General features: G+C 43.7%; 1 protein-coding gene across 1 annotated transcript in view; it reads left to right on the top strand.

Annotated features, from left to right (window-relative positions):
• Positions 1-12,918, top strand: part of VWA3A (von Willebrand factor A domain containing 3A) — a 147,592-nt gene that overhangs the window by 21,287 nt on the left and 113,387 nt on the right. The window contains exon 3 of the mRNA XM_063428878.1: positions 4,145-4,277. Coding sequence (XP_063284948.1) covers positions 4,145-4,277 — 133 coding nt within the window. The remainder of the gene's footprint in view (positions 1-4,144; positions 4,278-12,918) is intronic.

Here is a 12,918-nt window from a genome sequence, read left to right as displayed (position 1 = left end):
TCCTCAGCAGTACAGGAGAGCAGGCAATACATTTCACAGTACACACACACACTATAAACAATTACATTACACACACCCTGCACCTATAATGACTAAAACATAAGAGAAATAAAGCAACCTACATAAATAGTCTGTCTGAAGGTAGAATAGGGGCATCAAAGAGTCATAGTCACAGGGGAGGAGGCTGGCAAGCAGGCCTCTCCAGGACCAAGTGGCGAAGGGCACTTTGTCACAATAGTGTTCCTTTAAATTTTTTATCAACAATTTTTATATCAAGTTTTATATCAACAATTTTCACTTGACATAATTCTTCGCTAATTACAATACATCATCTCTTTCACGTATTTTTTACGTATTTCACGTATTTCCTAGGTTAGAGTTTAAAATATGAAGTCATTCATTACTAGCTAGACTTTAAAAGTTACTTGGAACTGCAAGCCTGAAGAGTCCATGACATACTCAACATGGATGAATTTGTACTTGCCAGGGCTAAATTTTCACTTGCTAATGGCTAGTGGTGAGTGAAAATGTTTAACCTTCTCCTATTTAATATCAAAACCTGTAGAATATTGCATATTCTATGTTTCTATTGATTATGTATGGATGTCTGGATTGACATAAGTAACAGATGGTATCAATAAGTCACAAGGCTTTCTTTGTCTGAGAACTCTGGAATGTGGATTGGGGGTCTTGTCCTTATATGGCTAGGGTTATACTCTGACGTCATTATGGTCATATCTATATAGAATAGGGGACAAAGGACCACGATGTCTTGCTGTTGCTTGCTGCACGAGGTTGTTCTTCTTGTCCGGCTGTCTAACTATGCAGACTCAAACTCTCCCTTCAGGAGTCAAGCAATTACCACCTGCTGTTGAACATCCATTATCCTGTAACATCCTTTGTTGTTTTATTATGTATCAGTAACTGTAAGAATAAGCCTGAAGAAACCGTAAGTAAGATTGCGTATTCGTGTTTTTGGTTAATATAGACCTGGCGAGCCTTTTACTCAAGAAGAAATATACATAAAATAATTATTCCAATCAACCGGAAAAACACACAGAAGAACGAGTTTATTACAAAACCAAATCTCTGCACTACTCCATAATTACAGCATCAAAGCTAGTCCTAGGCACTTGGATCGCCAATTGCAGTTGTCACTGCTTATTCTTTTCTTCTTCAACACCTTCTTCCAGATGTCAATGCACGCAAGAGTTTATAAGGTTACTACAAACGGATTTTCCCTTACCCCACACTCCCATTCTCTGTTTTGCCCTTATTCAAATGGTGTTGTTGGAATCCTTTTCAAACAAACTATGAATAGAGAGTGCTTTGACCCTCTGGATTGACTGGAAGTAGGGAGGTCCCCACCCTGCTATTTACAAGTGTCATATACATTCATATCCATAAAATAGAAGATAGGGCCAGTGGAGCACTGTAATATATAATTTTTAGATTTTGTTTTGCTTTATAGAGAAGTATTAAATACTTTTGAATAGAAACAATGGAATATACATTTTTCATACCTATTTAAGCTACCTGACCTTACTTTTGAATGTACACTGGTCAGCCACAACAATAAAACCACCTGCCTAATATTGTGAAGGCCCACCTCGTGCTACCAAAACAGCTCTGATGCGTCAAGGCATGGACTCCACAAAACCTCTGAATGTGTCCTTTAAAGAGACACTATAGTCACTAGATCCACTACAGCTTAATGCAGTGATTCTGGTGTCTATACCATTTGACCGCTGGTTTTTCAATGTAAACCATGTCTTTTCCAAAAAAGGCAGTGTTTACATTGCTGCCCAGTAACACCTCTAGTGGCAGTCACTGTGTGCAGCACCTACATTCAGCGTTTTCACGATCTGCATGGAGACACTGATTTAATGCATCTCTATGAGGAAATGCTGATTGGTGCAGTGCAGCGTTTTGCCGAACATGCACAATAGCCTCCCAATGCTTTCTTACAGGAAAGCATTGGATTGGCTGAGATCATCAAGATTGATCATCTCAGCCATGGAGGCAGTGCGATGTAGAAAAGGTACATTTAAAACCTTTTAATTCCACTCTGAGGGGAGGCCAGAGACCTAATACATGTTTGTATTCCTAACAATATAGTGTTCATATAGTCCTGCAAGTTGACAGGTGGGGTCTCCAAGGATCAGATTCTTTGTTCTAGCACATCCCACAGATGCTCAATCGCATTGAGATCTGTGGAGTTTGGAGGCCAAGGCAACATCTAAAACTCTTTGTCATGTTCCTCAAACCATTCCTGAACAATTTTTGCAGTGTGGCAGTGTGCATTATCCTGCTAAAAGAGGCCACAGGCAAACTTCTTCCATTGCACCATGGTCCAGTTCTGATGCTTAAGTCCCCATTAAAGGTGCTTTCGGCAGTGGACGGAGATCATAATGGGCACTCTGACCGCTCTGCGGCTACGCAGCAAACTGCAATGCACTATGTGTTCGGACAAGTTTCTTTCATGGCCAACATTCCAATTTTTAACAATTTTAGCAAACAAATACAGTAGCTCCTCTGTGTGATCAAACAGTCTAGCCTTCACTCCCTATGTGCATCAATGAGCCTTTGTGCCAATAACCTTGACTTGGGTTCACCAGTTGTCCTTCCTTACACCACTTTTGGTAGGTACTGTCACGGTGTAGATCAGCACCTCAGTGTGACCGCACGCCGTCACAAGATCTTTGCAGTCACACTAAAGGAGAGAGAGGTTACTCACCTTGCCACCAACACCTCTCCTTCCGCACAGCTCCTTGGACAGTGGCCGGGTCCAGCGTTAGGAAGGACGCCGGCCTCTGCAATGACATCACTAATGACGTCAACGTACGTGCGGCATCAAGTTCTGGGGTCATGAGACCCAAATTAGCAAATAGCAGGGTTATTTAAACCCAAACCTACAGGTATTCAGTGCCCTGTCGTGGTTTCCATCCTGTTGGTTATCCGAGAGCGCGTTCCTGTTACTGTTATTTGGTTATTGATCTTGGCTTGGATTGACTTTCCGTTTTTTTTTATTCTGTATTCCTGACCTCGGCTCGTTACTGGTTATTCTTATACGTTAAATCCGGCCATTCTAAGGCCCTGTAATACATCGTTACTGTTTGTTATTTTGTCCGTGTTTAAGTTAGTTCTGCGTGTTGGGCCACTGGTTCGTCCTGACAGGTACTAACCACTGCATACCGGGAACACCCACAAGACTTGCCGTTTTGGAGATGCTCTGACCCAGTCATCTAACAATCACTATTTGAGCCTTGTCAAAGTCACTCAGATCTTTTCACTTGCCCATTTTTCCTGCTTCCAACACATGAAATTCAAGAACTGACCGTTCACTTGCTGACTAATATGCCCCACTCCTTGACAGGTGCCACTGTAACAATATAATCAATGTTATTCACTTCACCTGTCAGTTCTTTTTATGTTGTGGCTGATCAGTACAAATATATTTATATATCAGTTAATCAAAGAGGTATATAGATATGATATATTAAGTTATTATGGTGTTTTGAGATCTTGGGCACCATGTTACCAAAGAGGATTAAACAAACTGTCTAACCCCAAACTCTGGAAGTCAACGCCCTATCAGTCTGTGCTCCTTTCTTGATTTGAGGTTGAATAAGGAAGCCTCCAACCATCACATTTTCTCAATGAGGTGCTAGTGTTAGGCTGAGATCGTCAGCTGATGCTCACAGCTTTTCAGCAGCACCTGATCTGAGGCTTCCTGATAGAAATATTGGAAGTATAGGGGCAGAGCGATTTGGCACCATCTTCCACATTTTGAGGTTAAACTGTTTGTTAACAAGTTAATCTCATAAGGTAAGAAGGCAGCCGGAACCTCCTTGCATCATAACAACTTTATTGTGAACTTCTGAAAACAAACTCCTTTAAAATATTTTATTTTTTGCCATCTTTTATCAACAGTAAAGCATATGATCTTAAAGTATACTTTACACCATCATGATTGCAAGAGTGGTCTTACCTTCTCAAACCCTTTCCGAAAAAATATCTGAGAGGATCTACCCATTCCCATACCCTTGTTACACTGATCTTTAATAGTCATAACAGAATTATGTCAGGCAATGTACTCATGTGAGTTGTTTGTTACTGTGTTTTTTTTTTCGTTTTTTTAAAGCCCTGAAGTGGAAAGAGAATTAAAACCAATTCCCATCAGTGCGTGGCCTTCCTGGAAAGATGTTAGGATAAACAACATGGGACGTGATAACGGATTAATGGTGACACACGTCAATCACACACAGGATTTACTGGTAACACAGAATCTCAATAATTCACAGGAGTTTTGTTTGTTTTGTTTAGCTATATATGCAATTATGTCAGAACTTATAGTCAACTTGTGGTGGTGGTGTGATTTGTGATTTACCAATACAGGATTACAGGTAAGGCAGCCGCTTGGTACAGTTCCTGAACATCGTGGCATATCAATGGATGCCGTCCTCTGCGGACTCACTCAGTTAAATAGCCCCACCTCCGTTCTCGGCAAGATTGACACCGACGTGCGTGTGACGTCACACAGATGACGCACACGCACGTTCTGGGGTCAAAGACGAGGTACAGCCAATCGGAGCTACAGGAGGGCTATTTAAGTCCAAGTTACTTGATCGTTGCCCTGTCGTGGTTTCCACTAGCTGGTTTTCCGAGAGTGTATTCCTTATCGTGTTTTTTCTGGTATCCTTGACTTTTGGCTCTCCTCATCGTTGTGTCTTGTTCTGTGTCCCTGACCTCGGCAAGTATTCAGACTATTCTCTGGTACGTTACGTCCGGCTATTCTAAGGTCTGGTAAAGGGTGTGATACAATTCTGTGTGCTGGATCAGCTATAATCCTGACACACAGTTAGAGGAGGTGCTCAATTTCGCATTTGGGTACATGGTGTGTTTAATTTTTAGGAGGAATTAAACCTGGTTTATGATAAAGGATTTTCTTCCAGGTTTAGGTGTTAAATTAAGGCTTTGGGGAAAGGGGAGTATAGGGTGCAGGCACGAGGAGTTTTAAGGGTTATTTGGAAAGTAGTCACCCTCCTGTGATTGGTAGTAGAATTGCAGGAGCTGTTGAACAGTGTGAATTACGCAGTGCTGTCCCTGCTCCTCCTGCTAGGCATTTCCTGTTAGTAGGCAGATGGGAAGTGACCCCTTGTACTTCCTCTTTATCTTCACACACAGACACTGAAGGAGCTGAGACAGCACTGAGTTTTACACACTCTGTAACTATTCCTGCAGCTCTGTTATCATGCGTAGGAAGCTGGCTTGATTGCAGAGTTGCAGGAATAGGACAAGGCTTCTGGTACTTATCTCTCCTCACCTGCCCACCTGAGCTCCAAAATGGACATTATAAGTGCTGTAAATAGGTGTCTCCAACAGGACAAGTCCCTGAAGATGTAGCGTTCTTTATCCCTGCAAGCTCCATCAACATGATATGCTTAGCATGATGCAGCATTTACAGAGAGCTGTGTATGCCCAAGAGACACAGACTCTGTTTTCTGCAACAATGATAACCGCAGTGTTTCATGAATGTCATGAGCACTGTCTCCGTTTACCCTGCAGTTCCATTTACACATCTCCCGGGACATCATAGATACGCATAATAGTCTGACAGCCCCAGATACTGCAGTCCACTGAATTCTTACTGCAAACCTACACAGTACTTGGCTAGGAAAGACCCTGCACACATCTTGCCTGTTGCCTTACTCCTACAATACAGTATCAACATACATTCCTACACACCACCCTGCTGCTTTTAGAAGAATGGTGTGAGACTGCAGACCATAATCCCAGTATGCTTTGCAACTGCCCTCTAGCCAGACTTCCCATACGTGTTCATCTATGACTAAGTCACAATCATTAAGTATATAAATAGCCCACAAAATAGTGCCGGTTTAGGCAAATTTGTATTCTGTCCCCTGCCAGATACAATGCTGTTGTTCTCTAACATCTAAATTGTTATTCGGGTTTGGCTCGTCCAAAAATATTCCGGAAAACGATTAAGACATCGGTGTACAAAATTTTTCCCCACAATTTAATTCACAGATAAAATGAGAAAATGTAACCAATAGAAGGAAAAAGAAGATGAGTAGTAAAAAACCCAATATTTACCGTATATACTCGAGTATAAGCCGACCCGAATATAAGCCGAGGCCCCTAATTTTATCCCAAAAAACTGGGAAAACTTATTGACTCGAGTATAAGACTAGGGTGGGAAATGCAGCAGCTACTGGTAAATTTCTAAATAAAATTAGATCCTAAAAAAAATATATTAATTGAATATTTATTTACAGTGTGTGTATAATGAATGCAGTGTGTGCGTATGTGTGTGTGTATGAGTGCAGCGTGTGTGTATGAGTGCAGTGTGTGTGTGCATGAATGCAGTGTGTGTGTGCATGAATGCAGTGTGTGAATGCAGTGTGTGCAGGGCCGGTGCAAGGATATTTGCCGCCGTAGGCAAAAAAAAATTTGCCGCCCCCTCCCCCCCCATATGTCTTGACTTCCCCTCCTCCTCCCTCAGTGGTCCTTACCTCCCCACCCCCGTGTTCCTTCACTCCCCCCCCCCAGTGGTCCTGACTCACCCCTCCCCTAGTGGTCCTTACCCTCCCCTCCCCTAGTGGTCCTTACTTCCCCCTCCCCTCCCATAGTGGTCCTTATCCCACCCCCTCCCTCTCATAGTGGTCCTTATCCCCCTTCTCCCTCCCATAGTGTTCCTTATCCCCCCCATCCCTCCCATAGTGGTCCATATACCCCCCCCCCTCCCTCCCATAATGGTCCTTATACCCCCCTCCCTCCCATAGTGGTCCTTATCCCACCCCCTCCCATAGTGGTCCTTAAACCCCCCTCCCTCCCATAGTGGTCCTTATACCCCCCTCCCTCCCATAGTGGTCCTTATCCCCCCCTCCCTCCCATAGTGGTCCTTATCCCCCCCTCCCTCCCATAGTGGTCCTTATCCCCCCCTCCCTCCCATAGTGGTCCTTATACCCCCCTCCCTCCCATAGTGGTCCTTATACCCCCCTCCCTCCCATAGTGGTCCTTATACCCCCCCTCCCTCCCATAGTGGTCCTTATCCCCCCCTCCCTCCCATAGTGGTCCTTATCTCCCCCTCCCTCCCATAGTGGTCCTTATACCCCCCTCCCTCCCATAGTGGTCCTTATCCCCCCCTCCCTCCCATAGTGGTCCTTATACCCCCTCCCTCCCATAGTGGTCCTTATACCCCCCTCCCTCCCATAGTGGTCCTTATACCCCCCCTCCCTCCCATAGTGGTCCTTATCCCCCCCCTCCCTCCCATAGTGGTCCTTACCCCCCCCCCCTCCCTCCCATAGTGGTCCTTATCCCCGCCTCCCTCCCATAGTGGTCCTTATACCCCCCCCCCTCCCTCCCATAGTGGTCCTTACCCCTCCCTCCCATAGTGGTCCTTATCCCCCCCTCCCTCCCATAGTGGTCCTTATACCCCCCCTCCCTCCCATAGCGGTCCTTATACCCCCCTCCCTCCCATAGTGGTCCTTATACCCCCCCCCCCTCCCATAGTGGTCCTTATACCCCTTTTTTTTTTTATTATTATTATTTTTTTTTTTTATATATTTTTTTTTCGTCCCCCCTCCCTGCTTGATATATGGCAGGGAGGGGGGCTCTCCTTCCCTGGTGGTCCAGTGGCAGTTCAGTGGGGGGAGAGGGGGGCTGGCAGAGCTGTAACTTACCTTTCCTGCAGCTCCTGTCAGCTCTCTCCTCCTCCGCGCGGTCTGTGCAGCTCACTCTGTCAGCTCACAGTGTAAGTCTCGCGAGAGCCGCGGCTCTCGCGAGACTTACACTGGGAGCTGACCGAGGTGCTGAACGGACGGCGCAGAGGAGGAGAGAGCTGACAGGAGCTGCAGGAAAGGTAAGTACAGCTCTGCCAGCCCCCCTCTCCCCCCAGTCTGTATTATGGCAATGCAAATTGCCATAATACAGACTCTGACTCGAGTATAAGCCGAGTTGGGGTTTTTCAGTCCAAAACATGGGCTGAAAAACTCGGCTTATACTCGAGTATATACGGTATATAGTCTATATTTATTAAGACAACCACTAGAGGTGGATTTAAAGGATTACTCCAGCCCTTTTATTCAAAATGCCCTAATGGGCATTACTAATTACTATCATTAAGGAAATAACACAAGTTCTAGGTAATTTCTATTGTTTTATTCAAAGGTGGACATTTTAGAGGCTGTTCCCCTTTAAAATATTATAATACATTTGCCAGATTTATAAATAAAGAATGTTTAAGGCCAGTACAAAAACTGTTATTTGCAAATTTTAACAAGAAGAACAAGCCCAAATGTTATTTCAGATACATTTAAAGTTTGCCTTTGGCTAAATTTAGTCAAATTGAGTAAATTGTGGAGTAATTACAGTGTATTCAATAGGTTATTATAATACTAAATAGATGTGAATGGAACCATTATTACATTGGCAGCAGAAACGTTTTGCATCATTACATTTCAAATTAAAGCTTGATAACAAATAGTTAGATCTTGTTTTCAGCCATTTTATGGTTTTCAAAAGAACTTGATTCAACTTGTCTTGTAACTCTCTAAGATAGTGAACCAAATGACAGCTATGGATGTAGCGGAGCTCCAATACCTAGCATAGGTATCTCCGCTGTGCAGTCCTCGTAGCCTAAATAAGCAGCAAAATATCCCAAGACACTTTCCCCCCAGTAACTGGACGGCACACGGTTCTGGGAGTCAACTGAGTTTACAGCTTTTATGCACTGACCCCTACATGGGGTCTCTCACACAGAAATACAGGGCTTTTCCTCCCAAGATCCTCTGTGCCTGAGAGATAATTGCATGATAAAAATCTATAACTCAATTATCTCTCAGGTACATAAAAATCTACAATAATTAAAAACACCACAAAAATGCATTTTAATATTTCAGAACCCTACGAAAGTCACATCACCCAATAGCTTGGGTCTGAGCGCACACTTTGACGAAATATCACTCCGATCCCTTCGGTGTTTCGGGAACGCCAGTCGAATGAAGTTTTGACCGGTTGGCCACGAGGTGATGCCCCAAAACAGTTCCAGAGAAAGCAAGGCCACAACCAGTCATCTTTTGGGGGTTCTCGCACATCAAGAATCAAGCACATCAAATCAATTTATAACTTTTTTGACATGTGTTTTTCTTGACTTTTTTTTGTTATTCTGTCTAAAATTATAGACTGATCATTTCTTTGTCAGTGGACAAACGTTCAAAATCAGCAGGGGATCAAATACTTTCCCCCCTCAATGTATATAATACGAAATTAATGTGGTAAATGCAATTAATAAAAATTCAGTGTCAAAACTAAATATTAAAGTGATCGTGCTTTTATATACACTGAACAAAATTATAAACGCAACACTTTTGTTTTTGCCCCCATTTCTCATGAGCTGAACTCAAAGATCTAAGACTTTTTCTATGTACTCAACAGGCCTATTTATCTCAAATATTGTTCACAAATCTGTCTAAATTTGTGTGACTGAGCACTTTGACAAGATAATCCATCCACCTCACAGGTTACATTAGACAGCATGATTATTGCACATGTGTCCCTTAGGCTGGCCACAATAAAAGGCCACTCTAAAATGTGCAGTTTTATCACAATGGCACAGATGTCGCAAGTTTTGAGGGAGCATACAATTGGCATGCTGACTGCAGGAATGTCCACCAGAACTGTTGCTTGTTAATTGAATGTTCATTTCTCTACCATAAGCCGTCTCCATAGGCATTTCAGAGAATGCAGCAGTACATCCAACCGGCTTCACAACCACAGACCACGTGTAACCACACCAGCCCAGGTACACGTCCAACATCTTCACCTCTAAGATCGTCTTACACCAGCCACCTGGACAGCTGCTGCAACAATTGGTTTGCATAACCAAAGAATTTCTGCACAAACTGTCAGAAACCGTCTCAGGGAAGCTCATCTGCCTGCTCGTCGTCCTCATCGGGGTCTCGACCTAACTGCAGTTCATCGTCGAAACCGACTTGAGTGGGCAAATGCTCACATTCGATGGTGTTTAGCACTTTGGAGAGGTGTTCTCTTCATGGATGAATCTCGTTTTTTTTACTGTATAGGGCAGATGGCAGACAGCGTGTATGGCGTCATGTGGGTGAGCGATTTGCTGATGTCAGCGTTGTGGATCGAGTGGCTCATGGTGGTGGTGGAATGATGGTATTGGCAGGCGTATGTTATGGACAACGAACACAGGTGAATTTTATTGATGGCATTTTGAATGCACAGAGATACAGTGCTCTGGATCGGCGTATACGACAGCGTGTTCCAGGTCCTGCCAATATCCAGCAACTTCGCACAGCCATTGAAGAGGAGTGGACCAACATTCCACAGGCCACAATCAACAACTTGATCAACTCTATGCGAAGAAGATGTGTTGCACTGCATGGGGCAAATGGTGGTCACACCAGATACTGACTGGTTTTCGGACCCCCCGGATTCCCCAATACAGTAAAACTGCACATTTTAGAGTGGCCTTTTATTGTGGCCAGCCTAAGGCACACCTGTGCAATAATCATGCTGTCTAATAAGCATCTTGATATGCCACACCTGTGAGGTGGATGGATTATCTCTGCAAACACAGATTTGAGTACAGCTCATGAAAAATGGGGGCAAACACAAAAGTGTTGCATTTATAATTTTGTTCAGTGTATATCATGGTTCGTCAACCTGGTCCCTACCGCCCACTAGTGGGCGTTTCAGGATTCCAGGTGGGCGGTAGGGATTTCCAGGTTGATCGGGCGGGCGGGTGCGAGCCGGCGGTACCCGTGCGACTGGGTACCGCTGTGACCATTTGCGGCTCCGGCCCGCCCAGTAAACCGCCGGGGCCGCCTTCCAAAGTGTCCATCGGGTGGCCCATGCTGTCAGGGCCACCCGATGGATGCGGATTGTAAGGGGGCCCGGTCAGCGCTGGGCACTTTAACAGCGCGACCGGGCCCCCTGTGATGACATCAGAGCTGGGAGGAAGTGATTCCCCGGTCACTCCTCCCAGCTAAAACTGAGAGCCGCGCGGGAGGAACACCAGGGAGTCAGAGTGGGAACTCTGACTCCCATCCACCTGAGCCACTACTGGACCCCAGGGAAAGTCACCCTCCTGCACCTTAAAGGTAGGAAACAGGAGGGTGACTTAAATATACTTAAATATAATGTGTGTGTCTGGAAAGGGGAATTGAGGAGGGAGAGGAGATGAGCTGACGCACAAATGAGAAATCATATTATGCGCAAACAGAGAAGTCGTCTGAATATCACTGAAAGAGACCTTCGTTTGTTCCTTACGAAAATCGAACCAGATATCAAATATTTAGTGTCGCAGCATCAACCTCAAGGATCTCATTAATCACTAGTAAAGGTAATTTCAATTTACTTTATTGTTTTCTCATTAAACGTTATAAAGTTAAAAACCTTATAAACCTGCATTAAGTAGAAATAAAAAGATAAATGTACGTACATTTATTTTTTTTAAAAAACACCCTCCTTTCTTAAAAATATTCCACATTTGCGCGAAAACTGGTGGGCGGTAAGGAAATTTTTTCAACCAAAAAGATGCATTAGTGGGCGGTAGGTAGAAAAAGGTTGACTACCACTGGTGTATATACTTACAATGCAAATTATGTATCTACTCAATGAAACTTATAATTGAAGTGACGTTACTATCCAAACCCTCCTCAAATTTATACCTGTGGTCACCTCCAAAGGGGCCTCTGAGGCTGGAGGTTGCTTAACCCCAAAGGGAACCTGATCTCGATTCCAAACTACAAAGCAAAAACTAAAGGGAAATGGGGGCACACCCAGAACATACATCTTGCAGGAATGGTGCTACTGTAGTGACCAACATGTATACATAATACAGATTAAGGAACAGCGCACTTGTAAAACACATTTCTAAATTACATAGGGGCACTTAAAATAGCTTATCTCAGCAAACAAATATGGGGTTTAAGTTCCACCATATGGCCATATTGTGTTAAGTCCACTACTTTTTCACAGTATCCCAATATTGGTGGGTTTTACACTAATAACAACATGGGAGGCAAATCAAATAGTGCTAGCGCTAAATAAACTGAAGTGAGTAAAGAAGAGAGTCTTATGTGTTCTCCCTTTGAACAGAGGGTTTCAAAGTCAGTGGGTTTCCTACTCAAGAAGCAGGGCCTAGGGAGGGACTTCATAACATGAGTAATTTGTGTATTATAGCAGAATACTCCAGGGACTCCAGTGGTTTGGATTTTCCTTTTGTGACTAAATGCGTTAGACACATGAGGCCCTCTAACCAAACCTGTGTCTTGTTCTCCAACTGGAAATGACAGATTAAATAATGATGTCATGGGGTTTGGGATTGATGAAAGATCACAGTGAACATGGATTCTATGCCAAATGTGCAGTTTAGCCCCTATGAACGGTTGCAATACCTTGATGGTGAGTATGACCCGCATTTCAAGCCAAGCCAAAAAGAGGAGACAGTGAAAGGATCCTAACGTTCCCAAAGGGCACCAGGGTTTTGCTTCCACCGAGCCATGCCACTCAACAAATCGCAGGAGGGAAGGTAGAGTTGGGACAGCTTGATTATATACAAATCGTAGAATAGCTGATTGTAGAATGGAGAAGAATTAACTGGGAATCTGGATGGGAATGGTCTGGAACAGGTATAAAGCTCTCGGGAACAGTTTAAATTTAATCTTGCTGCAGCTACCAACAGCTAATTCCTTCTTGCAGTTTATATAGTGATAAAAGAAAACACACTTTTGTAGTGCATGAATCGCCTTGTACAAAGTATATGTTGTATATTATTATTATTATTATTATTATTTCCATTTATATAACGCCAACAGATTCCATAGTGCTTTACAATATTATGAGAGGGGGGGATTTAACTATAAA

This window comes from Pelobates fuscus, chromosome 8, assembly GCF_036172605.1.
Source record: "Pelobates fuscus isolate aPelFus1 chromosome 8, aPelFus1.pri, whole genome shotgun sequence".
Lineage (NCBI taxonomy): Eukaryota > Metazoa > Chordata > Amphibia > Anura > Pelobatidae > Pelobates > Pelobates fuscus.
Note: the sequence above shows the minus strand (reverse complement) of the source record. Positions and strands in the feature narration are given on the sequence as shown.